The sequence below is a fragment of the Anabrus simplex genome, chromosome 1 (genome assembly GCF_040414725.1).
Source record: "Anabrus simplex isolate iqAnaSimp1 chromosome 1, ASM4041472v1, whole genome shotgun sequence".
Taxonomy (NCBI): Eukaryota; Metazoa; Arthropoda; class Insecta; order Orthoptera; family Tettigoniidae; genus Anabrus; species Anabrus simplex.
This window is the reverse complement of record NC_090265.1, coordinates 509,002,775-509,028,169: the sequence shown is the minus strand read 5'-3', so window position 1 is coordinate 509,028,169 and position 25,395 is coordinate 509,002,775. Positions and strand designations below refer to the sequence as shown.

At 39.2% G+C, this 25,395-nt stretch overlaps 1 protein-coding gene across 1 annotated transcript in view; it reads left to right on the top strand.

The window, feature by feature from the left end:
• The window catches only part of Wdr62 (WD repeat domain 62), a 459,879-nt gene that overhangs the window by 263,772 nt on the left and 170,712 nt on the right, over positions 1-25,395 (top strand). Inside the window, exons 8-11 of the mRNA XM_067135382.2 lie at positions 4,667-4,848; positions 9,600-9,888; positions 13,871-14,074; positions 22,614-22,873. Of these exons, the coding sequence (XP_066991483.1) occupies positions 4,667-4,848; positions 9,600-9,888; positions 13,871-14,074; positions 22,614-22,873 (935 nt within the window). The remainder of the gene's footprint in view (positions 1-4,666; positions 4,849-9,599; positions 9,889-13,870; positions 14,075-22,613; positions 22,874-25,395) is intronic.

Below are 25,395 nucleotides of genomic sequence, written 5' to 3'. Positions count from 1 at the left end.
GAAGGTGGGAACTTACTCATAACTTAACCTTAGTAATAGCTCACTTCAATTCACAGCAGTTTGTGACTGTACATGCCAGTTCTTGTGTAGAACATACGTCCACACATTGTGCAGCTCAGGGACGGGGGACATCTTGGCTGGGTTTGGCGAAGTTTGTGTTCCTGTCACTTAATATCTTCCTGTCTGCGGTGTTCTTATTCAAAGTGTTGAACTGAGGCACAGACACTTCGCCGCCATAGTAAACAGTCCTTGGCAAGTGTTTCCAGGTTTGTGGGTTTATTTCTGCCACCTTTAAGGTTTGTTTCAGTTGGTCTTTGAAACTTCTCAGGGGGGCACTCTGTGGTCTTGAACCGGAGCTAAGTTCACCATAGAGGATCTGGTGCTATAGTCAGGTGTCATTCATACGGTGCACATGTCCTGCCCATCTGAGGTGATGGCCAGCAACCAATGTTTCTACACTCTTAGCATACGCTTTCTCGAGAACTTCAACATTAGAGACGTAGTTTTCCCACTTGATGTTCATGATGGAGCATAGTTTTTGCTGGTGAAAGCGCTCCAGCTTTTTAATGTCACGGCGGTGTAAGATCCAAGTTTCGCAGCCATAGAGAAGTGTACAGATGACTACAGCCTGGTACATTATTCGTTTTGTGCGAATTGTAAGGTTGTTATTCCTGAAGACTCTGTGTGATAGTCGGCTAAAGGCCACATGGGCAGCACGAAGCCTGTTTTCCTGTTAAAGTATTACAAGTACTTCATGTGTGTAAATTAATGTTATTTTAACATAAACATTACATGTATGTCATCTAATGCCATTTAGCTTCGCTTTTCACTTCAAAAGCAGCTAAGTTTCAATTCTTAATCAATACTCGTACATTAAAGTCAACTGCGGGAACAACCATAGCAACATTAATTTAACTAACATCCGACTCATATGCAGGAAGAGCTGTCTGTTAATATATATTTGGTGTTTTTGCCATTCCAGTGAATTTGCTTATTATTATGCGTTTCTTTGTTGTTAATGTTCAGTAATTTAGCACTATTAATTGAGTTGGTAGTCAGTCGTTTTGATCTTCAGGATGTAGTTAACTGTTGTAAGTGAGAAGTTTTATATACTATTACTTTAAATTTCATGTTTAAGTCTCACAGTCGTTAACCAGTGTAAAAATGATATTTATTACACTTGCTACTTGGCGGGATTTTACTACACAAGTTCAACTCTCATTCACAGTTTCGCTCAATCTTATTATAAAAAAACACTTTCGTGCAACTTACATGATAACATGTAAATAATTATGCCTACAACTATTGTCATTGCTTTATGTCCTAATTATACAGCACAAACTCTATCTTCATCTGCTATTTGTCTAATCTTATTACCATGCATAAATTTTTACCAGAGTTGGATGAAGGAATGCTATAATTAGGGCATTATAAGGAATGTGGATATCCGACAACTGCTTGGATTGGAAAGAAGCTTGCTGGAGACTGTAGAAGTGAAGAGATTGCAATGGTATGGTCACACGAAAAGAATAAACCCTTACAGTATTCTTCGAACATACTTTGACCACAATGTTCCTCGGAAGAGACCAAGAGGAAGACCTCGTGATGTTTGGGAAAAACAGATAATGAAGGACCTTGAAATTAGAGATATGAACTGGTGTCCCATATATGAGCAGCATGTGTGGATGGATAGAACAAACTGGTGGAGGCTCTCGTGATGTTTGGGAAAAAGAAATAATGAAGGAACTTGAAATTAGAGATGTGAACTGGTGTCGCATATATGAGCAGCATGTGTGGATGGATAGAACAAACTGGAGGAGGCTCATACAACCACACCCGACTTGCTGGAGCGAAGAAATGATGATGATGATGATGATGATGATGAAACTATTGTTGTTTCCGACTTAACCACTGCTTGCACTTAACCTCAATTTACATCAATGTTAGTTCAATCTTGTATCATCGCATCGTGTTTAGACTGGCGCCTAGAGATATAGGCAGTTTCCTCGGCTTGAACTGGGTTTGTTCTCTTCTCTACTCATAAGTATGTTGTGACCTGGGTATACTCCTTGAGCTAGCTCCATAATGAACGTGACAAAAATGAACTCGAGAAGTTCTGGGTACACCTCAAACGACCACTCATCAAAATCCCTCAGTGCCACGTCAAGATCTTCTTTGGAGATTTTAATCCACAAATTGGGAGAGAACGAGAATACAGATATATTATCAGGAATTTCTCAGCACACACATCACTTAATGTGGAATGGCCAAACTCCAGCTGATGTCCACGCACTTTAAGAAACCACCCGGGAAAATTACCACCTGGAAATCGCCAGTCAACCACATTGATTATGAGCTTGACAGTACGCAAGGTTTACATTGCGCCTGACCACATTCTCTCACAAATCAAAATTCGCTTCAGACCCAGTCGAAAAAACTATCAAGAAACAAAAAATCCTATGCATCGATTCAGAATACTTCAAAGAACACACACAGGAGTTTGTGCAGAATCATTAAAGACAAACGTACAGACATGGGACACACTTCTTGAGACCGTGCAGGAATCTTCAAGAAAACCCTGTTAACTACCACAAAAATGTAAACAATTATGGTGGACCTCACACTGCGACACTGCCCTGGAATGCCGTATTCAAACCTGGAGGAATTAGTACAGCCACCGAACACCAGAGAATTGGAAGAAATTTTTAGATACACAGAAGCGAACATCCAAAACAATCAGACTAATTTAACCACCTTAAGTGATTGGAGGAAATTGATAACGACTTCATATGCGAAATCTCTACAGGACCGTTAGAGAAGAAAGAGCTAACTACAAGCCGTACATCCTATGTTTCCATTGTTCCAGTTGAAGTTGATGAGATACAAAATATCATATTACAGTACACCTTAAAAACGATGAAGTACCAGGGAAAGACAGCGTAATCGCTGGGATGCTCAAGATCGGAGGTGTACTCCTGTTTGACTGCCTGCAAGTCATCATTGTAAATATATGGGAGAGCGGAATCATACTAGCAGCTTGGAAAGCTGCTTTAATTCACCCACTACACAAAAAGGGCTACAAGGCGGATCCAAACAATTACCAAGTCCACTCCTGCCAATCGCTTATGAAGTACTCTCACATGCCCCCCTTACCAGACTGGAACAATAGGCAGAAAATAAGATAGGAAAAGATCAGGAAGGCTTCCAACCACGCCGATCGTCATGGAATAGATCAGGAACCTCGAGATGATACTCTAGCACTGCCAGTCAATTTGCGCGTTTATGTAGTGGTTGTAAAAGTGATTAGATTGTTTCCAAATTTGGTGAATGTATTTCATGGACATGTGAAATTAACTATATAGAATTTTGTCATTATTGGTCTATGAAAAGTATACTTTCTGGGGTAAAAACCTACATTCACCGTTTTTATTTAGACATGTGACAGTCATTGTAGAGTTTTTGGCAATTGGTGGTCGATGGGAAGTAAACATTTTTGGATAACACATTTCACTTATGATCTGTTGATTTGGACTAAGTGTTGACTTTCTCCACTCAGTTGTGACAACCGCATTAAAGAGGTCGATAGCCATCTTCAGAAACTACACCTATAGACCATAACAACCACCTTGAAGCTACCCTGTTTTCATTTAAGTATTAAAAAGCTTTGGTGAAATAATACCTATTGGTTAAGGTAGTCCTCATGGCAGCCTGTGAGTGTTGTAGGAAGATATCTAAATAAAAATAAAAATTCTGAGGTCCTTTTGAAGCTGCTTTGTTTTAGGGGTCGTATGAATCAAGTAAATAAGGTATCACTCAAGACTGTAGATACATAAGTACATGATGTTGGTGATTTGCGATATTGAACTGTTCAACGTTTAATAGTGAAGGGAACAATGGCGGAAATGTTTCAGTAATGCTCTTGCCTTTCTTACTCTGTTACAGGCTGCAAGTTGCAGTGCAGCCAACAGATATTTCAAGAACAGTATACTTTAGGGATTAAGATAGGGTTATTTTGGTTTTGATTTTTGGTTTTTTATTTTCACATTAAGATGCTTAAATGCTCAAGATCTAAATATTTCCAGGATTGTAATGAAATGTCCCTGGGAATTTGCATTGGAGTTTTTTTGTGATGAATAAATAATATTAAAAACTTAATCCAGATTCAACTTTTTCCTGCCTGCTTATATTAAGAAGAAAATTAAACTAAGATTCAAAGAAGCCAACATAGCTGAAAGATAATTTAATTCAGTTTAGTCTTTTGTGATTATTTAATAGTACTTTTTTATTTGATGTATTTTTTTTATTTGTTTCAGTAATTTTATTGTAACCCATATTTTAAATGCTTTTTTTCTTTATCAGCTTTAGTAATTTACATAAAAATTACAATGATTCTGTTATAATGGAACTTTTATTGGAACTGAAAGCAATGCCACTGACCCATAGATCAACTGGTTATTCATGAGTGTGAAAGTCAGAATAATGTAACTTTTATATTTTTTTTACTAATGCTAAATTCTTTGATGTTGAATTAATTTTACATTTTAGTATATGTTACTATTTAGCATCATCCATTTTTTCAACTAATCATCTTGTCTAAGCAGCTGACTGATGTATTGGGGTATTCAGTTTGTTTGAAAAGTAATATGACAAGAAATTGTGATCTTAGGAGCTGCTAAAAGTGTTGTACGTGGATAAGGAGCTGACGTACCTGAAGGACTTGGACCTGTCTGGCGCAGGTGCTTCTGAGAAGGCGGACACTTCCTATGATGGGCGAAATGGTGTGCGATCTATCAGAATCAGTCCAGATGGTAAACATCTGGCTTCCGGAGACAGATCGGGTAACATCAGGTACGTATATCCTAGGCATGGGAAAGCTTCATGCTGTAGCCAAAACAGAACTTTTAGTGTTAAGGGCATGTGTGATCTTCCTAGTCCACTGTGCAATAGTTCACTGCTCTGTTAATCTGGTTTGCTTCCCCTATTTCACTTCAGCTTTAAAAATATCACCTAAATACTCTTTCTTTATGACATCTGCTGAAAGGAGAGGAGGAGAAAGATGCACACTTAAAAAAATATATTCCCCATTGTTCTGTTGTCATGACTTGGACTATGCTATGCTGTGGTGCAACTTATGCTAGGACCTGCTGTTAGTCTAGTCTACTTCTCCTGATGCTCTTTCAGTAACACTCAGCTTTTTCTCACAGTTTCATGACTGCAGTATTTCTCATTTCAGCTGGAGCTATACAACAATCATGTATAACTTACAGAATTAGTATAAATGTTTAGACATATGACTTTATCATAATTTCTACTTTCAGTCTAGTGATTTCTCACATTTTCAGCCTCTTTGAACAAAACTTGCATTGCAATGGGGCATAATTGAGTCTGCAACCATCCACTACCAACTCTGTTACTTGCGTACACTCTTAAAATAATTCTACAAATCTGAGTAACATTTTGTAAAAACCATGAACAACTTCCAGATGGATATGCTATTCATTTGCCTTTTATATAGCTTGGAACAATTAAATAGTATTTTGGCATAAAATGATAAATTATTAGGGTGTACTGGTGGTAATTTAAGCCATATAAAGGATGATATTGGTGGCGATTATTATTTTATGGGATAGGGTTTGTAAACTTACGGAATTAGATAATATTCCAGGATAATAATTATTGCAAAACAGCTCTAAATACATCAAGGGATGCATTTAGGTTTAGTTTTATTATGATATATATATGTCGAATGTCAATCAAATAGAAACAGGATTTTTGTTCCTGAACATCAACAGTTGGTAGGACTGGCCCTGCGCTTCTGCTATGCTTAGGCAGGACCGTTGGGAGTGGGGAGAGCATGCTGTTGGATATTTCCCGCCGTTTCGTCAGTAACGCTCGCAGTGTCAGAGCAACAGGTGCACCCTTCCCCTGCGCAATGCATAGTTATAAAATTTCTTGCTCGTGAAGGAGTTACAGCGACTACACAGTTTGGTAATCAAACATTGTCAAGGACACGTGTGTTTGCCTGGCGTAAAATGTTCAAGGAAGGACAAGAACATGTGGAAAATCAGCAACACGATTGCTGTCCTCGGACCAGCATTACAGACGAAAACATTTGTGCGGTTAAAGACATTATTGATGACGATCGATGGGCGAGAGTGTCGGAAATTGCAGAACGAATCGGAGTCAGTTATTGGAGCTGTCGACAATCATCACAAACGACCTACAGTTCCGTAAAGTGTGTTTCAGATGGGTCCCTCACCTTTTGACCAAAAATCTGAAGTTGAGACGTTTGGAGGTCTGTCAGGTGCTTACAGCAAGGTTTGCAGAATAAGGTGATGCATTTTTGAGTCAGATTGTCACCTGCGACGAAACATGGGTCCACCACTACACTCCCAAATCCAAACAAGCCAGTAAGGAGTGGCAGAGGAAAGGGGAGGCAGCACTAGTGAAAGCCAAGATTCGACTGTCAGCTGGCGAGGTTCTTGCAACCATTTTTTTCAATCAGCGAGGCAATTTGCTGATTGATTTTTGCATTAGTGACGCACACAATCAATGCTGCTTATTACTGCAAGCTGCTGAACAAGGCGAGGGTTGCATATTGCCACAAAAGACAAGACCAACCGATTCGACAGGTCATCCTCCTCTACAACAATGCGCGACCCCATACTGCAGCTGTAAGTGTTTCCAAGGTACAGGAAATGTACTGGACTACACTTCATCATCCTCCTTACAGCCCAAATTTATCGTCCTGTGATTTCCATTTGTTTAGACCGCTTAAAGAAGCTCTAGGAGGGCAACGATTTGAAGATGATGAGAGTGTGGAAGACTTCGTGCGCAACTGGCTCGTGACACAACCCTGTTCTTTTTATGATGTGGGCATTAAAATAGCTGACCATACGCTGGGACAGATGCATTTCCAAAGCAGGAAACTATGTGAAAAAATAAATTGTAATTGCCTTGTGTTTTCCAGTAAATGAATTTAAATAAAAAATAAAATCTTGTTTATATTTGAAACCCCCTCGTATGTTGAATAGTAAACCTGGAGGTTGGTTTGGTCCTCAACAGCTCCACCATCAGTGACCATAAGTGGCCCAGGTGTCACTGAAGAGGTGTACTAGGGAAATGAGGATTGAGGGAGTTTCCTGTTGCTTTCCTCTCTGAGCCAGTCTAAGTCTGCCAGGCCCACTGAAATGCCTGCACCAACTGACCCTATGAGCAACATTTTCATACCGTTCGTAACAGGGACAGGCTGCAAAAGGAATGGCATTACTAGCATCGCTCATACCTCGGTCACTTTCATGTTGTTAAAGCCAAGGATGAGACTGAGACAGGTTAATGAAAGTAACAAATTTGTTCCAGCCCATACCAGAAGACATAGTGCACTGTAAACACTAGGTCTTGCCAGCAAAGGCATAAAATATATATTTTATGCCTAGACCTGAAGAGCAATTGATATGAAGTTGGACATTAACTGGGGCTGAGAAAGAAGGGGTAGCCGGGCTGAGTGGCTCAGACGGTTAAGGCACTGGCCTTCTGACCCCAACTTGGCAGGTTCGATCCTGGCTCAGTCTGGTGGTATTTGAAGGTGCTCAAATATGTCAGCCTCATGTCGGTAGATTTACTGGCACATAAAAGATCTCCTGCAGGACTAAATTCTGGCACTTCAGCGTCTCCGAAAACCATAAAGGAGTAGTTAGTGGGACGTAAAACAAATAACATTAAAGAAGAGGTAATGGGTGGCTTGGATCAGCATCCTCTGTATTGATTCAAATTGGGGATAAATTTGGCTTCAGTTCATTGACAATGTGACGTACCCACTCAGCCCACAGATGTGTGACAGTATTATAATGTGGCAGGTCACTTTAATAGTAATATAAATAAATGATATCTCATTGTTTCTCAATAAACAATGAAAACGATAGTTGATAATTAATAATAATAATAATAATAATAATAATACGTCATGAGACTCAAAAAAACTCCCAGGGGTAGGGTGACGGGACACTAACCATTAAGTACACTAACTTGGAATTTAAGGATCATTAATAATCATTTCATAAAATACAAATTAAAACAGCTATTTATTAGGATGAAAAACGTGACGTAACGGCGTATTAACGAAATCTGAACTTACGGAAATAAAAGAAAAATTGAATGAAATTAACTCTAAGAAAATGAACTGTTGCGCGAAGACTTGCAGTAACTTATGCCTTTAGCTTACCATATGTAGACTCTGTTATCTTGAAGCTGATGATGGGTGGATCTCTCGTACCGGCTGCGTGATCTGTTGTTGGATTCCAGTCCTACTTCTGCTTTTCCTGCCTTTAACACTTCCTACTGTACTCCTTACATAAAGTCATAATGTGTCCTAATTTTAAATTGCAAAACCACCATGGGTTATGTTCATGGAGAGAATACACTTGTATTCTTCTGTATTACAGAACAGTAGCGTAGCTAAATTCATAATAAAAGCTCTCCTTCCTTGTACTAGTCAAAACCGGTCTCCCGTTGACTATACATCTCGTCATTGAGATAACAAGTCCCAATGAGAGTAACTTTTGAGTAGTATCCTACGGTACTACTCAGATGCGAAGTGAACTAAGTTAAAATCTTCTGCGATGTGCAGACGTAGAATCGTAGTAAGAGTGTCTTCCAAGAGTATCTCAGTGTCTAAGAGTGAGAATAAGAATGTCCTCTCCAGCTCTTGTCTTCGACGTATATAGGTTCAAAAGTCTCCTTCCATCAGCCATATCACATGGTCCAGTAAGATTCGAGGTCTCATCCCTTCTCCTATGTATTGCTGTGAATCCATCACGTTGCTTTATTACGTTCATTCACATAGGCTGAACTTTCCCGCTGAAATAAAGCGTCAGGTAGCGAAGATCGAAAAGTAGGTGTTCATAATGTATCAACTGTCTCTTCATGAGGTGGAGAGGGTAAGGTCTCTCGTAACCTTGATGACGTACATTTCCTGGAAATGGGCTGAAATTAGCCTGCTGACTCTGGTCACCTCACAACGGCTATTGGAAAATTTACTGCAAGCTATTAATATGAATGATGTTGAAATACTTTACCCAATATGTGGTTCGTTCAGAATACGTTATAGCCACGATACAAAGAAATGAAATGATGTGAAATGGACGATTAAAACCCTATATATTAATTTAAAAATGACTTATCAGTGATTAAATATATTCATCTTATCAATTAATTAGACAGTTCAATAATTTATCACATGCTGTGATGTTCCAAACATCACAACAATATACAGTTGTACACTCTGCCTGCATCTGTACAATTTCAATAACTATGAAAAAAAAAATCTGGAATAAGTTTTGTACAATTCTTTGTGTGTTGACAGGGACATTTAGCTAACTGTTATGAATTTTGTCTTGTTTGTGATTTTGATTAAACTTGGCTAGATTGCAATGTCACATCTGTGGCATCTTTCTTTTGAATTTTGAAAGAATTTTAAATATGTAAGATTAGCTCTGTATATCTCATGTTTATCATCATCATAATCATCATCATCAATGTCCCACTCCAGTCGCCCAAGTGTGGTTCATGTTTATTCTATTTCATGGATTTTGTAATTTCAGAATTCATTTGCTGAAAGATCTTCAGGAGCTGTGTCGGATTGAAGCTCATGATGCGGAAGTATTGTGCCTAGAATACAGCCGGCATGATAGTGGGCACAGACTTTTGGCATCAGCTTCTAGGGATCGATTGATCCATGTTTTCAGTGTGGATGAAGAATATAACTTCCTTCAGACCCTGGATGATCACTCGTCTTCCATTACAGCGGTGCGATTCCTCAATTCTCATGAGCAATTGCAGATGGTTTCTTGTGGCGCTGATAAATCAATCATATTCCGGCAACTTCAGGGGGTAAGGCAGTATTTTTAGCTTTTAAGAAGTCTCATACATAATCTTCACAGCACTGTTTGTGAACATTGCTTCATTGTGCCCACTGCTCTTTCCTGTTCTTTACATTCATGAATCATCTAACAACAACACCAACACCAACATATGGTGGTGTGACAATTTTTGAAAAGTGAGAAGAAGTATTGTACCTAGAATGTAGCAGGCATAATAGTGAGCACCGACTTCTGGCATCAACTTCAAGAGATTGATTGATCCATGCTTTCAATATAGATGAATGTAATTTTCTCACAGTCTAATATATACAGTCGCAAAGCTCTAATAAGAGGAAGGTTCATCCACTTGACAGCTGGAGCGACACTAGCACCTCTAGCGGCGAGGTAGAGGCAACTTGCTAGCAGACAACAGGGAACGAATTACCACTACAGTCTAAAATGGTCGTAACTTCTGAACCATTCATGCAAAAAATATCCTGACAAGGTTATTGTAATCCTTATGAAATAGTGGAGGAGGTCAAACAATTTATTTCGATGAGGAGTTTGAGGATAATATCAAAATATTTATTGAATCTTAAGGAGTTATTTTTTTACCGCAGACTATACCATAAAATCGCCTCTAGAGGGCAGCCAGTTCGAAATAGGTATATACCATCACAGACTTTTTTTGTAGAGGTTTTTATGCTCTACAATTCGTACGCTTACACTTGGGGTGTATCGTTGACGGTTCAGGCAGCGTAAGCCAAGAAAGCAAGTGACCGGCCATGGTAGAGCACTGGCCTTCTCAGCCCAACTTGGCAGGTTCGATGTCGGTCACTTGCTTTCTTGGCTTATGCTGCGTGAACTGTCAACGATAGACCCCAAGTGTAAGCGTACAAATTGTAGAGCATAGGAACCTCTACAAAAAAGCCCGGGATGGTATATACCTATTTCAAACCGGCTGCCCTCTAGAAGCGATTTTATGTTATAGCCTGCGGTGAAAAATAACTACTTAAGATTCAATAAATAATTCAATATTATCCTCGAACTCCTCATCGAAATAAATTGTTTGACCTCCTCCACTATTTCATAAGGATTACAATAACCTTGTCAGGGCATTATTTGCATGAAGAAGTTATGACCATTTTAGACTATAGTGGTAATTCGTTCCCTGTTGTCTGCTAGAAAATTGCCTCTACCTCTCCACTTGGAGTGCTGTAGTCGCCTCGGATGAAAAATATCATCAGAGCTTCGCGATTGTTATATTAGACTGTGACTTTCTTCAGGCCCTCTGAGGTAAGGGGGTGGGGATAGGTGAGGTGAGAATGGAAAAAAGGAACGTTATTCTTTCCTAGACCTGAAGAGCAATTGATATGAAGTTGGACATTAACTGGAGCTTTGAAAGAAAGGGTAATGGGTGACTTGGATCAGCTTCCTGTGTATTGATTCTGATTGGGGATAAACTTGGCTTCAGTATTGGTCCAAACAGACCTTTACTCTGGAATCTGTTTGACTATTTATTTGCTGGAATCTCTATTCCTCTCACTGAATTGACTTGCATTAAATTTTGCTTCTTTTTTTTTTTTCTCATCACATTGCTTGTCATTTATATTTCTTATATAGGCTGATAATGCATCTATATTAGATCAAAGTACCTTGAAAATTAAATAAGGTATTACTGTACTTTTTCAATAAAATAAGAACTCTACCCACTTTTAAAATCGTAACCCTAGAACATAATTTCAGTCATTTTAGAGTTTAGTGGAGGGCCTTCACTGCTGCTCTGTGAACTTTTTATTTCGTGGAAGATATTCAGGGTTGAGGAGAGTCGTAGTCAATTTCTTTTCTTGTGAAGCATCAACATCTGCCCTTGAGGAATCTTTTATAAAGGTAAAGTTGTTATTTCAAGGCCATAAGATGTTGGCTGCATGTGAAAAATATCTGCAGTTATTCTCTCTTATGTTGCTTACATATAATTATTTTTCTCCTCTGAATAAGAACCTGGTTAGAAACCCTTAATAGAATAAACACAATGACAGGTCAGTGTGGGAAGAGGGAGTGATGAGAAGTGGAAATAGGACTTGATTACCTTATTCCATTAAAAGAATTAATGAAACTGGAAAGCCAGTGAAATTACTTTAGGGCCTGTACTACAACTGTCAGATAAACAGCCAGATACGTAGGCTGCAGTTTTGCAAACTAGGAAATTAAATATTTTCTTGTTTATTACCAACGGATTTTAACGACGGTATTGTTATGCGGAAGATGTAGTAACATTTTTATTGCGTTGGTAATAAGATTACTGAAAATATAGTGAAATTTAGCGTTGTGGTATACGTATTCCCTGGTGTTTTCGTTTGTTTAGCTCTATTCCTTTTGAAATTGTATTACTAGAGTCCAATATCAGCCTCTTATTAAGCTATAATGTGGAAGTTCAGGTCAAACACAGGATTAGGACTGAAATCAGCACATACGAAGAAATGTTAAAATTAACTATGTAACGAAACTCAGAAACTGTTGTAGAAAACAAAAAGACTGAAAATCTACCCTGGATGCAAAAGTTAAGTTTTAGGTTATGTATCTTATTAAATAAGTCCTACCACATGGTATAATCTTGTTTTTTCGAATACTATTTATGAAGATGCACGCTACGGCGAAAGTAAAGTTTATATTCATAATTAATGCCATTGTATGTGGCGTAGGATCATTAATTTTATTATTAATTCAATTTATTGTTGCTATTTATGGTATTTAATAAGTACGCCTGGTTAGTTTCTTTTTTGCAAGACAGTGTTAGAATAGTAACTAGCAAGCATTTATGTCACTTTAGTGTAAATACTTAGTTGCAAGTTGTTATGAAGTCAAAGAAATATAACCTCCTTAAGGTCCTCATTCAACGGACGAATCACTATGAATAACGTCGTATACCTTTACTTCACACGTGCATCGCGGATAAATTTGGAATTCAACCTAAGCTTCTGACATGCACTCTAATGATTTGGAAATGTGTACTACCACCTCTAGCACCCTACCAACTAACATTTAGAAGTTAAACAAAATTATTGACTATTGGGGCTCGAACCCATAAATAACTGCATGGCAGCATCAAACAATGTTGGCGCAACGACTGCGGCTACCTAGGAAGCTTGCTGTTGAGTTGCTTGCGGGCAACTCGCATACTCAGTAGCAAGAACTGCCAGTTTGGGAAATCTTCAAAACTTCTGTGATAGCTGGACAGGAAGCATGATATATTTTATAAATATATACATAGATTACATTATAACAACTTATTTTTCATAGAGCATCATGCAAATGTAGATTCGTCTTGATGTATAGCCATTTTGGTTCTTACAGTAGCGTCCCCGATAGGAGCAAAGTCCCATATAAGAGTGTTAACTGCCTCTCGAACTTTGGGATAGCTAAACACGAGAATATTCTCTCAGATTGCACATAAACAAATCTCGTAGTACGCGTTTTCAACCGAACTTTCAGATAAATGTGCAAACTGCCACATAAATTTAAACCGCACTTTTATCTGGCTGTCATAGTACAGGCCCTTAGTCTTTCAATAGTATTCTCTTCCCAGTATGATTGTGGCACTGGGTGAGTTAGCCGTACAGTTAGGGGCGTGCAGCTGTGTGCTTGCATCCGGGTGATAGTGGGTTCGAGCCCCACTGTTGGCAGTCCTGAAGATGGTTTTTCATGGTTTCCCATTTTCATATCAGGCAAATGCTGGGGCTGTACGTTAATTAAAGCCAGGGCCGCTTCCTTTGGACTCCTAGACCTTTCCTACCCATCGTCGCCATAAGACGTATCTGTGTCGGTGCGACATAAAACAAATAGTGATGGTGGGTACATCTGAAGTAAGTTGATCCCTTTACTTAATAGTATTTTAAATATATTCTATAAAATGCTATTAGATTAAGTTATCAGATTGTGAATTGTGTGTCTGCTGGCTAACACAGTCACAATTAAAAATATTGACTAAAATTCATGAATTTGTTGTTTATCAGTCCCCAGGTGGTACCCAGAACCAGTTCTCCAGGGGTCACAACGTGGCTGGGAAGACTACCCTCTATGACATGGAGGTGGATTCTGGTCAAAAACATATACTTACTGCGTGTCAAGACCGAAATATTAGGGTCTACAACGTGAGCAGTGGGAAGCACAGCAAAACCTTCAAAGGCTCGGTGGGTGAGGACGGTTCGCTCATCAAGGTAAGGCAACTAGACCTTTGATATTCATCAAATTGCACCACCTTCTAATTCTCTCAAAGTAACACAGTTTTCACCCTTAACCCATCGAGCAGAACTGCCGTCTATTTATGTCATTGTTGCGCATGACCCACGGGAGTACTGCCGTCTACTTACGTTCTCGAAGTTTGCGCCTGAATAGTAGTGCCATATATTCAACATCAGGCACTGATCACCGGGAGCTGGCAAGTTACTTCAATTGATCTACTCATCTTCAGCTTCAGCACGATTATGGATCTTCATATGTGTTTGATTGTGTTATGACTTTGTGCCTGACAGTGTATACAAGCTAGCTCATTTAACCGTTCTCCGCTTTTCATAAACATTATAAGACTTTGCCTAACACTGCGTGTGCCATACTGCCATTCAGAAATTTACGCACTGTTTCTTTTAAGTGACTTACATTTTACTTCTTCTGAATTTTACAGTGTCTACCCCCGTCATTTTTATATCGCTTCTCCTACTGATCCGGAGTGAACTTGATCTTTTATTTTCTTTTTTCTATGCATTGTTTTTCACGTTTTAATCGGCTGATGATGACCTGGACTAGGGTCGAAACCGGTACCACTTCTACTTATTAAATAAGAATGTAATCACTGCATTTCTTATTCTTTTGTATTGAATAGGTTGAACCTCTTTATTTAAATTTTAACTGTGATACTTTTCAATATGGAACAATGAAGTTTTTATTTTTAAAGTTTATGTTGAACTCTAGAATATGGTTTCGAAAGTATCAATCCTCAAGTTCTCGAATGTATTATATTTAGTTCTGCCCATCACTAATCACAATCAAATTGGAAAGAGAAAAAATATCATTAACACTTCCGAAATTACGATTATTCGCGACCTTGAGCTCAGCTGGAAAGCGCGCTCGCTGTACAAGTCGGTACGAGTATGAATGATCCAAAGTTTTTTAAATGTAACGTGAGCAAATAAAACTACTGCGGCTTTTATAACATTTTAACACAAAAACATGAAATTCCCAGTCGTATATTAGGACGAAAACGGTAATAGGCAATCCCAAAACCTCCCATGGCTTTATGTATGTAAGGTGTAACATCTGTTCTGGTCTCGATAACATAATCATATACGATAATATTAAAATACTAAATTTGTGTTACTTAAGTAGGAGCAGTTTCGATTCCTGCCTGGAAGCCCAGTGACTATACAGTGCCCGGAGGGAAATGCCGAAAACCTGTTCGGCAACACACTCAAAACTATAAAAATATAAACATCTAACCCTGGACATAATGTAGACGTTTTGCAAGTGCAAACATTTGATGAAACTCGTTCTGTCTTCATGTAGAGCTGTCGAAATGTGCTTAGTCTCCTTTCAATTGTCGTGGGCCCTCTCTGCTTTATGACTTCCGAGGATTCTCTAAACAATACTACCCGAATGCGACGCTAAGATAATCCCTTATGCAAGTTCACTGCCAGTCGCTTTTCCAGTACAGAACTTCTTCAAATTACCACAATGACGGAACGTCAACACCAAGATCTGAAAGTATGCCGTAACCATCCTTTCGTAAGATACAGTTTCTTGAAAAACGCATGATCGAGGATTTAGCGTTGATGGGACTGAAATTTCTCGACCTGGGAAATCTTTTTTCGACGAACGGATAATGCAGGATTTTTACAACATGATTTAATTAGGATGCTTGTGGGACCATGTAATTTGAATGAATAATGTGGGAAAACGTAGTTTCCAGGAACGTATAATCGAGGGTCTACTGTACCGTACTCGTGGCTTATGACACAAATATTGAATGTGAAGTCTTAAATAATCTTTTTAAATGATATTTTGGACTGTAATTCATCACTAAGCTCATTTCAAGAGCTGTCACGAGGGGGATGAATGTGATTAATGTGCAGTGGAACCTCAATATATCAAATTACCTCAAGAACGAAGTTTTATTTCGAGTTTTCATAATTTTTAGATTTGGTGAAATCCCATTGTTGAGCATGTCATTGAATCATATGTATCTAAGGGCTAAAGTGAATACAGTATTTTTATGGCATCACTTTAATTATAATACAGTTGAACATGACTTATACATATATCAAGGGGAAGAGAAAAAACTACTTGTAACTCAAAATTACTTAGAAATCAGACTTACACAATACATTACATATTTACTTTAAAAAACCAATGGAATAGACCTACATGTGTAAATCCTTGCAAATAATAAATACATTAAGACAGAAAATATTATTTTGAACTTGGTCCAGCCTTAAAGAAATCAGATAGTTTGGCTTGCTCCACTTTTCTTGCATTAAGAGTATAAACCTCCTTTTGCAAATGTAGTAATTAATTCAAAGCATTTTCATGACAACTTTTCGCACTGATGTAACGCCTACACACATAGACTGCACTTAAAACTTCACTCAGTTCAGGTGTTTAAGGATTCAAGCCGTTATCTCCATCTCCATCACTGTCACTTGTAGCTGGTCCATCACCACTGCGTTGATGGCATACGTCAGCAATAATCTCTGCATCTGGTTGTTGTCCACATACTGCCAGATTATCATTGAAATGCACAAAAGTATCAAATTCTACACCCTCTGGTAGCGTTAGCTCATTGCCAGACAAAACTTTGTCCCCATAATCATCATTAGAGGCAGCCTCATCTAGTAAGACACCAGCTTTGCAGAAACAGTTGCTGATTGTGGAGGATGACACCTGCTTCCAGGCAGCCGAAATAAGGTCCATTGCTTGTAGCAAATTAATGGAGAGAGGTTCATTTCCTGCATCACTCAGTGTTATTAAATGTTGAACCAATATTTTTCTATAATGCACTTTAAAATTTGCATTGATGCCCAAATCAAGCGGTTGAAGAACACTGGTGCACTTAAGAGGGAAAAATTCCACTTGGACATTCTCCAGAACGATTTGAGGTGGATGTGCAGCACATCGATCCATAATAAGAAGGATCTTCTTCTGTTTCTTTTTTTTATTTTAATGTCCAGTTTTTCAACCACTGTTTCATTGAAAGCATAGTCATCTAAGAATTTCTGTTGGATTCATATTCCGTAGGTTTTGTTTTCGCACCCTTAAAAGACCTCGGATTCTTCGATTTTCCTATCACAAGTGGAGGAAGTTTGTCAGATCCATCTGCATTGGTGGCGAGAAGGACTGTTACACGAATTTTACTTTTCTTCCCTCCATGGCATGAGTCACTTTTTTCAGCTAATATTTTATGAGGAAGGAGATTGTACAACAGGCCGGTCTCATCTTGCTTATTATAGTAACTATTTTGAATACAAATGACAGAATTCATACAGCAGTGAAACAAGAAACATACCTCCGTTAACACTTTGGGAAAAAATCCATTAGTTTCTTCTGTTTTGTACTGATAAGCTTTTCTTTCACATAGTTTTCAACAAGAGTTATTGCTCTGGAAACACCGTCGTTTCAATTTGACTGACTGTATGTAGGCTCGAAGAATAGCCACTGCACTTAACGCCTGGTCTGCTGACGGTACAGGAGAGGGCAGCTCCAACTCTTGCAGCTCTTCTTGTTAGCCATCATCATCATCATGTCTGGCTCCATGGCTAAATGGTTAGCGTGCTGGCCTTTGGCCACAGGGGTCCCGGGTTCGATTCCCGGCAGGGTCGGGAATTTTAACCATAACTGGTTAATTTCACTGGCACGGGGGGTGGGTGTATGTGTCGTCTTCATCATCATTTCATCCTCATCACGACGTGCAGGTCGCCTACGGGAGTCAAATCAAAAGACCTGCATCTGGCGAGCCGAACTTGTCCTCAGACACTCCCGACACTAAAAGCCATACGCCATTTCATTTCGATCATCATAGTCATCGTCTTTTTGCTCGGCAGCAGTGTTGATGGTATCCGTACGATGCTCCGCCACTATAACATCAGTCCACATTTATGTAAGCCTCTAAATCAGCTACGCGATTAACAAGTTGCTGATACTTCATCTATTCTTCAGGATCAGGAGTGTCGGAAGCTCCTGAGCCACCTTTCGAAAATCCTGCTTTGTGGAAGCAGTTTACAATGGTTTTCTGCTTCACATCAGCCCATGAATTACTCATCATTGTTATTGGCTGTAGTAGATTGATGTCCATTAATGACTCCTCAGATACAGTTCCTCTTAGAATTCTCTGAACAGCCCTCATCCTATAGAAATGCTTCAAGTTTCTAATCACCCTTTGGTCCATAAGCTGAAGTTTGGATGTTAAGTTCAGTGGCAAGATGACCACACGTGCTGCCTATAACTCCTGTACAAGCACTTTGGGATGAGCAGGGTAGTTATCTACGAAAAGTAAGATTTTCCTCCCTTCATGTTGAAACTTTTTGTCAATACCATGCAGCCAAGATTTGTAAATGGAGCTTGTCATCCACGACTTTCAGTTGCTTTCGTTCATGACCGGTAATGACTTCCGAGAAACAGCGAGGCTTTTCCGATTTTCCGATCACTATAAGTTTTAGTTTATCATTTCCTGTCATACTAATTCCCAGCATTACTTTAAACTTTTCTTTACCTCTTTTGCCCCTGAAACACTTTACTCCTGTAAACACCAGTGTCTTTCTAAGCAAGCGTTTGAGGAAGGAAGCAGCCTCATCAGCATTAAATATGTCATTAGGACTGTACTCCTGTAACAGTGCTGGTACCGAACAAATGGCTACACGATTTGGGTCACGTAGCTGTCGGCTTGCAATTGGGAGATGGTGGGTTCGAAGCCCACTATCGGCAGTTCTGAAGATGGTTTTCCATGGTTTCCTACTGTCCCCTTCACATACTGCAGCCCTTTCATCTGACATTAGAGTATTTGCACTATTTTGTTCCTAAGTTTAAATTTTTCCAGCCACCCACTGCTGGCCTGGAAAGATTCATAACCTAAGTCGTTATCAAATTTTACTGCTTGTTCATGAACTAAGCTACTGGTGATTGAAATGCTTCTGTCTCTCACACAGGTCACCCACTGAATCATAGATTCTTCAAATTCCGGGAAACTTGATGTTTTAAGTCTTTTCCGTTGTGGTGTAATACCTGGTTCATTTACTGTCAGGTTAATCCTGTCTTCATGTTTGAGTATTGTAGAGGGAAGAATTCCATACTCAGCTGCAATGTCCTTCTTTTTTAAAATTTTATCATTCTCCACTGCATCTATCACTCAAACTTTCTCACTGAGGCTTAGGCATTTCACTTTGCGTTTCTCCGTGCTTTACACTTGCAGGACAGTAAACAGACACTGAATGACTGCTCAAAAACACACTGCAGGTTTTCCCGGTTCTGACGTCTTGCAGGGGAATGGCACATTGAGCCTTATAATACTTTCACTTCCTATCTCAGCTGTTCATCGCCATAAGACCTATCTGTGTTGGTGCTACGTAAAGCAACTTAAAAAAAAAAAATCTCACCTGCCTGTGTTTGGCACACCATTGGTGGACAGATAAGCTGCTAATTAAACATACCACGGTCAGCCAGGAATATGTACAGTAGTATGTTTTGGAACTATAACACACAAAGTATAAATTCTGTATTGCACTGTTTAATGTTGTACAAAATTTGAGTTACAGAATATTTTATGCATCTAGGGAGGAAATGTTTGCTCCGAGAAATTTGTATAACCAAATTTCGAGTAATAGAGAAATGATTACATGTGAAGAATAGGAGAGACGGCCGGAAAATTGAAGTTGTTGAGATATTGAAACTTCTAGTAATAGAGGTTCGGCAGATGGAAGTTCGACTGTATATGATGTGCTCTTCTGTATTGAAACTTCACTTCTTAATCTGCTGCGTTCTTTCCAGCCTCCTTTTTCCTTACTGTTCATCCTAAGCGTGGAGTAAATTGATTAGACCCCTTCACTCAGTAATTTGGATCATTAGCTAGTATTGGCTCGGATCGTTTGTTTTCTAGTAATCTAGGTGATTACACAAGGTCATTTGTATTGTTATCCTTAAGTAGTTTTTCTTAGACCCTTCTACAGTCATACCCTTCTCTCATCCAGGCGGTCCTCCATGAGATTTTGTTCATAAGATAGATTTCTAATTTGTCCACTTCTTTCTTCTCCTGTGTGTCAGTGCATAGCTCTTGCACACTAATATCTGTGCCACCTGCTGTTATGATATATTGTACATGGAACCAGTTTTTTTCTGAAAGGTCAAGGAGACATTACAAACAATATTTTATTTAAAGGTGTGTGTGTGTGTGTGTGTGTGTGGGGGGGGTGTGGTTTCCATTGTCATTTTAAAAATACACTTGCTGTAGGACTGACTTGAGCCAGTGCCTTTTCCCATCTATATTTATATTGAAACCACTTGATTACTGTGTTGTGTGCTCTTGCTGATGAAATAGTAATCTATGGCATTGAATTGGGTCAGCAAGTACTGTTGTACTTTCGTGAAACTACAGAAGTACAATATTATTTACAGATCTTAAAGGTTGTCTTTTTCGTTTTCAGTTATTTTTCTTCAAATATCACTGTGAGATCGAACTTGGTTGTTTTTATCTACATGATACCTACCGTATAATCTCGAATACCACCCGCCACAGAGTAAGTCCCGCACCCTCATTTTGAAGAAAAAAAAAGTGAAGTCAAAATTATTTAGGCCTACAATCTTTACTAACACACATCAAATGATTATAAAATACAAATAAAAGTAAACAAACATTTCTAGAACGATATCCGAGTTCATTCGTCATCATCATCATCATCACCAGTACCAAATTCGGAACTTTGATCACCATGACCTTCCCACAAAATGTCGTCGTCGCTGCCATCCATAGCATCAGAAATGCTACATTTCCTGAAGCTCTTCCGTATGAGGTCTCTGTGGTTACGATTCCATGCCGTCAAAATCCACGAACACACCAGCTGAACTCCGGGCGCTGAATGCGACCACTTGGCGTCAGTGTGTGATTATCGGCTGCCATCCATTCTGTATAGAGCTGTTTCAAGGCAGCTTTAAATGGACGATTCACGCAGACATCCAGCGGCTGTAGCATAGAAGACATCCCGCCCGGAATGACTGCTAGGTCGGTTTTCTCATCCTTGATATGTTTCTTCACAGCGTCTGTTGTGTGGCCGCGGTAGCTGTCGAGAACATGCAAGCTGTTTTGTCCCGTTATTGCACCAGGGCGATGTTGCCAGACACACTTTACCCACAAGTGAACTATCCATCCAGCCGGAGCTCTGAGATCTACTTTCAAAGTAGACTGGCGTCTGATCTGCATTGCCAATTTGGGAAAGCAAATATGCATTTTCCTTCTGCAACCGAATTTTGTGATGCTGACATGACAATAACTTCCCATCATAGGCACCTGGAAGACACTGTGAAATTGAGGTACGCGTTTGTACGCTCAGCCCATTTCTTTTATAAAAATTACAAACCCATCCTCGGCTTGCCTTAAACCTTTCCATTGAAAGTTCCTTTGCGATCTCTAATGTCTTTAGCTGACACATTTCGGTTGACACACCATATCCAAATTCCCGCTTTTCTGTCACATATTTATAAAGTTTTTTTCAATTTCTGGAAACTGTACACTCAGTCCACAAAAAGCTCTGCGATCACCACTGTATGTTAATAGCACATTTTTCTTCTTTCTCCAATCTGGAATATACGACTCGTCAATATCGTATTTTCTGCCGGTGCCACTACAGTATTTCCAATAATTTTGGCTTCCCAAACTACCTTCAGTTTCTCACTCGCAGTAAAAGATTACAAATGCTTTTGTGGAATTCATGTTAATACTCTGAGAACATGCGTGAGACCGACACCAGGCGCGGAAGTAACGTATACTGAAAGCGGACAGAGCATTGATGCCAAGCCATGCCGGCAGTGATGCCCAATTTATGCGCATTCGGAAAGATAAATTTCCCAAAACCGCACCCAATTTTGGAAGTGATATTTTCGAAGAAACAGTGCGGGTGGTACTCGAGATTATACGGTATTGTTTGCAAGTTTTCTAAACCAGAGAAATCATGTACTTCACTATTGACAGCTTTTTTTCCCCCTCCTATTTAGAATTATACCCTTTCTTACAGTTAATCCAGGCTAAAGACTGTAAATGGTCTTGGATATTCAGTGAAATTTCTTGAATCAAGTTTCCTGCTGTGGGGGCATATTTTAAAAGTGTTGATGGCAGATATATGCATTGTGAGAATGTTGATTCATACGAGATGACAAGTAAGGGAGTCTTGACCTATGATAGTGGTAGCGTTATACGTTTACGGCGTCATTAATTGCTTATAGTCTGAAGATTACTGTGGGTGCCAAAATGTTGCACTGTGAAGTGTCTGGTGTCAGTAAATTGTCTGATATGGTTCTCTTGCATTACCTTACTCTTTTTCTATATTTTATGCCACCATTTTAGGCACTGAAGGCAAGCAGTTAACCTCATTACCATTATTAGTTGTTTCTTGTGTTGCATCATATGTTAATATTATTTTGTTGTCCCTAGTACTACTGCACTTTGTTAAACATTTCTACAGTAATTTTAGAACACTTGCAACTTGATACCGTTTTATTTTACAGGTGGTGCTGGACAATAGCGGGATATATGCTGCTACGAGCTGCACGGATAAAACGTTATGTATATACGATTATTATTCGGGTGAATGCATGGCTACTATGTTTGGTCACTCGGAATTAGTGACAGGCCTTCGGTTCACAAACGATTGTCGCCGCCTCGTTTCTGCTTCTGGCGATGGATGTATCTTCATGTGGAAAGTGCCTCACGATATGGTTGTGACTATGCATGCTCGTCTGGCACAACAAGCTGCCCGTGCTGGCAGGTGAGTGGGGTTGAGTATTACTATAAACTATGGTGTCTTTTATATCGATTCTCACTGGGCGAGTTGGCCGCATGGTTAGGGGCGTGCAGCTGTGAGCTTGCATCCGGGAGATAGTGGGTTCGAACCCACTGTTGGCAGCCCTGAAGATGGTTTTCCGTGGTTTCCCATTTTGACACTAGGCAAATGCTGGGGCTGTACTTTAATTAAGGCCACGGCCACTTCCTTCCCACTCCTAGCCCTTTCCTATCCCATCGTCGCCATAAGACCTACCTTTGTCAGTGCGACGTAAAGCAACTAGCAAAAATGTATTGATTCTCAGAAAAAATATACAAAATGATCTGCTTCTCTTTCTAATTTTCTAATTTTCAAGTGAAATTTGAATTCTGTTGAGGCCTTATTATTTTATATCATCATCATCATCATCATCATCATCATCATCATCCTAGTAGAAATGGTCTCCAAAATTATCTCACACATTGAAATTGTGTAATTCTCATTACTTTTGTCATTTCAAATGCTGTTTAGTGGCTAGTAGACATTTTGTGTTTTGTCCGCTTAGTGGCCATGATCGTTAAGGCATCAAGTCTACATGGTCTGATACCAGGGTCAGCTGGTTCGAGTTCTGTTAGTAGAAAAATTTTCACATTCAGAATGTTCACTTGCAGTGTGGGAGAGGTGGTAATATACAATTTATAATCATTAGATTGTGCGCTAAAAGCCTGAACATTCCAGACCTCTCCACAATGTTCAAATGGAGTGAGGACATATGGCACTGTTCATGGTGGTTCACCCATTGAATGAGGACATAGAGTCTTGAGCAGAGCCCTTGGTTTTAACTTATAACTACTAATCCAGGCTGAAGTCTGTAAACAGTCCTGGATGTCATCGGGGACTCCCAGCACTAATAGCTACATGCTAAATTTTGTAGTTTGATATTTGTTGGCTATTGTGTACAAGAATATTCAGAAGTAAGTTTTTCTCAGTTTATGCTCTAATTCTGTGAACTAGAAAGAGGAATTGACAACTTCCCTCATAGGTATTTCAACTGTCTCAAATGTTTATTTGGTGACGGGTTTTAGATCTAAAACCCCTTAATATGAGAAAATAACATCTCTGTTTTAACCATTAAATATGTTTATTTAGTGTTTAGTAGTGATCTTATAAAATGTTTAATGGTGGAAGTAATATAATAGTTGTGTTAAGGTACTATGAACAATTTTTTTTATAGCATCATGTTAGATTGTTTCGATGAATACATTTGGGTAATGTTCAGCACACACATTTTAATAGTAAACTAGCTGAAAACTGTCAAAATGTTAGGCCCTTTTAAACAAGAAGAAGAATCATCATCATCATCATCATCATCATCATCATGAAAACTGTCAAGATATGGTGGTCAATGGGGTAAATATTTATTGAAGGATTTCCTTATATACAACATTCCTTTTACTTTATTTTTTTTACAATTGTCTTGATGTGTGATTTGGTTTCAAGTTTGGATGTGTTGTTCGGACTTCATCAGTGTTTTAAATTTGGATTGTAAATTGTGACTAACCAGATTGTTTACTTTATTATTGGTTATATGTGAGCATATGTCTTCCAATTGGAGCATGGCTGAAGATTACCCAATATGTATGGGGTTGAAACTAGTCCCAGTTATATAGGACAGTTCACAAGCTGATGGTATTAAATAGGTGGACCCTTCTCTAACTTTTGATAGTAGTTATTGTCTTGACATCGCACTGACATAGCTAGGTCTTACGGTGACGATGGGATAGGAAATGGCTAGAAGTGGGAAGGAAGCGGCCATGGCCTTAATTAAGTTACAACCCCAGTATTTTCCTGGTGTGAAAATAGGAAACCACGGAAAACTGTCTTCCGGACTGCCGACAAGGGATTCGAACCCACTATTTTCCTATACAAGGTGATAGCTACGTGACCCAAACCGTGCAGCCACTTACTCGGTGCATTCCTTGTACTTTAAAATATCACTTTCTTGACATTGCACCGTTTAACTGGCCATGGCTGAAAACTGGCTGAGATAAATAGAGACTGTCACGTTCCTTGAGATTTATTGATCATGGTACAAAATGCCAAACAAATTGTAAATTGATGCCTCTTGAAAGAAAATGGAAGTGTGTTATCAGATGTTGTTAAGTCAATTAGATGGATTAGAGCTCTCTAAGTTTTATCTCCACTTACTATTTCCAAATCTAAACTCTTACCGGGCGAGTTGGCCATGTGCGTAGAGGCGCACGGCTGTGAGCTTGCATCCGGGAGATAGTAGGTTCGAATCCCACTATCGGCAGCCCTGAAAATGGTTTTCTGTGGTTTCCCATTTTCACACCAGGCAAATGCTGGGGCTGTACCTTAATTAAGGCCACGGCCGCTTCCTTCCAACTCCTAGGCCTTTCCTATCCCATCGTCGCCATAAGACCTATCTGTGTCGGTGCAACGTAAAGCCCCTAGCAAAAAAAAAATCTAAACTCTTCATACATACTTCTTACAATTAGGCCCCAATC